Source organism: Austrofundulus limnaeus, unplaced genomic scaffold, assembly GCF_001266775.1.
Source record: "Austrofundulus limnaeus strain Quisiro unplaced genomic scaffold, Austrofundulus_limnaeus-1.0 Scaffold42, whole genome shotgun sequence".
NCBI lineage: Eukaryota > Metazoa > Chordata > Actinopteri > Cyprinodontiformes > Rivulidae > Austrofundulus > Austrofundulus limnaeus.
The window spans coordinates 2,493-5,988 of record NW_013952444.1 but is presented as its reverse complement, the minus strand read 5'-3'; the positions used below and the strand labels follow the sequence as shown (position 1 = coordinate 5,988).

Genomic DNA, 3,496 nt, shown 5'->3' with positions numbered 1-3,496 from the left:
TCTCGAGAAAACCATCGGGAAATTGACTCGTTATCTCGAGAAAACCATCGGGAAATTGACTCGTTATCTCGAGAAAACCATCGGGAAATTGACTCGTTATCTCGAGAAAACCATCGGGAAATTGACTCGTTATCTCGAGAAAACCATCGGGAAATTGACTCGTTATCTCGAGAAAACCATCGGGAAATTGACTCGTTATCTCGAGAAAACCATCGGGAAATTGACTCGTTATCTCGAGAAAACCATCTGGAAATTGACTCGTTATCTCGAGAAAACCATTTGGAAATGGACTCGTTATCTTGAGAAAACCATTTGGAAATTGACTCGTTATCTTGAGAAAACCATTGGGAAATTGACTCGTTATCTTGAGAAAACCATTTGGAAATTGACTCGTTATCTCGAGAAAACCATTGGGAAATTGACTCATTATCTCAAGAAAACCATGTGGAAATTAACTCATCTTGAGAAAACCATCAGGAAATTGACTCGTTATCTCGAGAAAACGTTCCTTGTTATTTCGTTCGAAAACCATGGAAAATTATTAAATGCAGAAAAAGGCTGCTCTTGGTTTTTGTAATTTTCCAGCAAGGATTACATATATTTCTGAAAGCATCTAACAGTGTGTTCACACACACAACAAAACCGTGAGAGATCACTTGACCGTCATTTTTGAAGCAGAGACTCAGATGCAGATAGACTTCATCTCCACCCACAGCGTGGCTCCGACCTGTGATAAATGTAATTCAGTAAATATGAAAAATAAACAGTATGGGGACCTATTATGCAAAATTCAGTTTTTAAAGGTTTTTTTTACTCAACTTTGGGTATGTAATTCTTAAAAAAACAGTCCTAGGACCAAGAAAATGCACCCAGAGGCATATTTACTGTAAGTAAATGTATTTTTAATGTGTGTTAACGACAAGTTTTATACTTCCGTCATTTTGTGATGTCACAAGCCGTACAACAACCCACCGGAACCTGCGTTCAGCCCCTTACCTAGCAACCCCCGGGTGAGACTCCACCTCCTCAGTATAAAAAGCCGTCACCGTGTTGTTGTACAATGTGCAGCTCATTTCACAACAAGCTCCAATAGGGCAATGGGTAGAGTGTTGGACCAGAGACTGGGAGACCAGGGTTTGAGACCGGCACTATTTGTTCGAGTTTCTGAGGTATTTTGACCGCTGCTGCTCCCTGCTCTGGTAACAGCATGCAGAGTGAGCGCAGAGCAGAGGAGAGAGAGAAAAAAAGAAGCTGCGACCGACTCTGCCTCTGGGTCTCATATGGTTGTACAACGGAGCTTCTGCTATTATTAGCCATGCTAACGTAAACGCTAGCTTTGGAGGGCGGAGTTAATGTCAACAGATTTTTGGAGGGCGTTACCAACAGAGCTCATTAACATAAACAGCTCTTCTGAACGTAAGTCAGAGCAGGCAGAACTCGAAAATGGGAAATTTTATTATCTGAGAATTATTTTGTGCATTAAATTGAATGAACATGGTCTGGATAGCCCACAGACATACCATAAACATTTCTAAGACCCATAATTGGTCTCCTTTAAATGACTACATGAGCTGAAATCCTGTAAATACAAACCCTTTTAAATTAATCAATCATTTTAGGGGTGAAATCTGACAGTTTTGTTAAAAAATTGTGACATAAGTCTTGTGACAGAGAATCACCAGGATTCTTGTTTAGACCTGATTCTGAYATGTGTTCATTAAACTAAATGAAAGCATATGACTTGATGTTTCCAGGGTATTGGTGGTGGGGCGTCTCGGAATCTGATGGACCAGTTTGCAGAGGTGCTGTTCAGTCTAAACAAGCACTGCTTCTCCCTGCTCGCCGTGTGGTTAAAAGAGGTTCTGCAGCCTCCAGAATTCCCATCGTCACGCGTCACAACTGAGCAGAAAAATAACTTTTCACAGCAGATACTCAGGTAACACTGACATTTATTTACAGGCTTATTAACCATCCAGTCCAAACAAGTTTGTTTTATTTTTACAAGCAGTATATTCATTAATTTGTACTATCTTTGCTGTCTTTGCACTTTTCTGTCACACAGAGAGCGAGTGAACAAGAGAAGGGTGAAGGATATAGTGAAGGAGTTCACACTGATTTGCAGAGGTCTCCATGGTACGGAGTACGCTTCAGAATACTGAAACTCACTTTGTGAACTCCCACCTGTCTGTGACCTTCGTCCTCAAAGCAAAAATGGATGCCACAGCAACAAAGTCCTCCTTACCCCCGTGGAGACCCCACAATACGATTGTAATGAGACCCCAGCCAGTCGCAGGACAAGACTTGGAACCATGTTAGCACAGAGCTGCCATCAGATCAACATACTGTCAGCAGATGTTCAGAGATGCCATCCCCTCTGCCTTGTTCTGTCTGCTGTTTCCCTCACCTCTCTTCTTTAAACGTTCTTTTATTGGAAAACTCTGAGCAGCACTCCCAGCCTCATGCCTTCTTTTATCTCCTGCTTGGTTTGCATTTCTAGATTTTCCTGTGGTTCCTAGATTTGTTTGCTGGTGATAGCATCGATATAAAATGACGTTTATCGTACGTAGCTACTTGACATTGTTTTACAAAGTAAATCAAGTTAATTGTATAATGTATTTGTATATACACATGGACAGGTTCAGTCCTCCTGCTGCTGCTAGTGAGAAGAGGAAAAGAGCTTTGAGTGGAGACTCTGCAGGAAGAATGACTTTAATCCAATATTTACTCCTGCTCATGCCTCTGTGATCTCCACATTTGCCAAATTATAAACTGTTTTGTCAATTATTTATTTTAATAAAGTCCTGTTAGGGGATGTGAAGACTACAAATAGTGAAATGTTTGGCCGAGCCCTCATGTATTGGGTCGTACCTCATATCCAGTCACTGCAGTCTCCTCGGCACTGATCACAGTGGAAAACAAAGGGATCAAAGTCACTGGCAGTGTGCAGAAACTGAGCATGTGTAAATATCTTAACAGTGGACTGCTTTCTCACTGATATTGTGCAAAAATATTAATCAAGTTGTGGATCTTAAGTTATTGAAGAACACTTTTGTGTATTTGAGTGTATGCTTGTGTTCACACCCATATTTACTGGAGGTTTTGTTTGCACAAATGTATTTGTTTCCCACTTGTTCGTTGCATTTAATATTGGACCTAGAGAACATTATTTCCTCCTGTGTTTCATTCATAGAGCACCTTCAGTTTTCCACGTTGCATTCACTCAAACAGCTCTCTCTTTAGACCAGGGGTGGGCAATCCTGGTCCTCGAGGGCCACAGCCCTACATGTTTTACAGTTTTCCTGACTCCAACACACCTGATTCAGTCACTGATTTACCTTCCGTGTTCTGTAGTATGGAGAACCAAAACTGACATAATTAGAAATAAAAGCAGAAATATTTAAATCAACCACTAAATAAATAAATACACTTAAAATGCACCAGTTCAATTAAAAAAGAACTTCACCTCTTGTTTTGTAATTTATTTGTCATTTCATGT

General features: G+C 40.5%; 1 protein-coding gene across 1 annotated transcript in view; it reads left to right on the top strand.

Moving 5' to 3' along the window:
• The window catches only part of LOC106516847 (importin-13), a gene marked incomplete in the record, with an annotated part of 80,584 nt that extends 77,418 nt beyond the window's left edge, over positions 1-3,166 (top strand). The window contains 2 exon segments of the mRNA XM_014007399.1: positions 1,755-1,936; positions 2,063-3,166. Of these exon segments, the coding sequence (XP_013862853.1) occupies positions 1,755-1,936; positions 2,063-2,159 (279 nt within the window).
• Between the last annotated feature and the right edge of the window lie 330 nt (positions 3,167-3,496).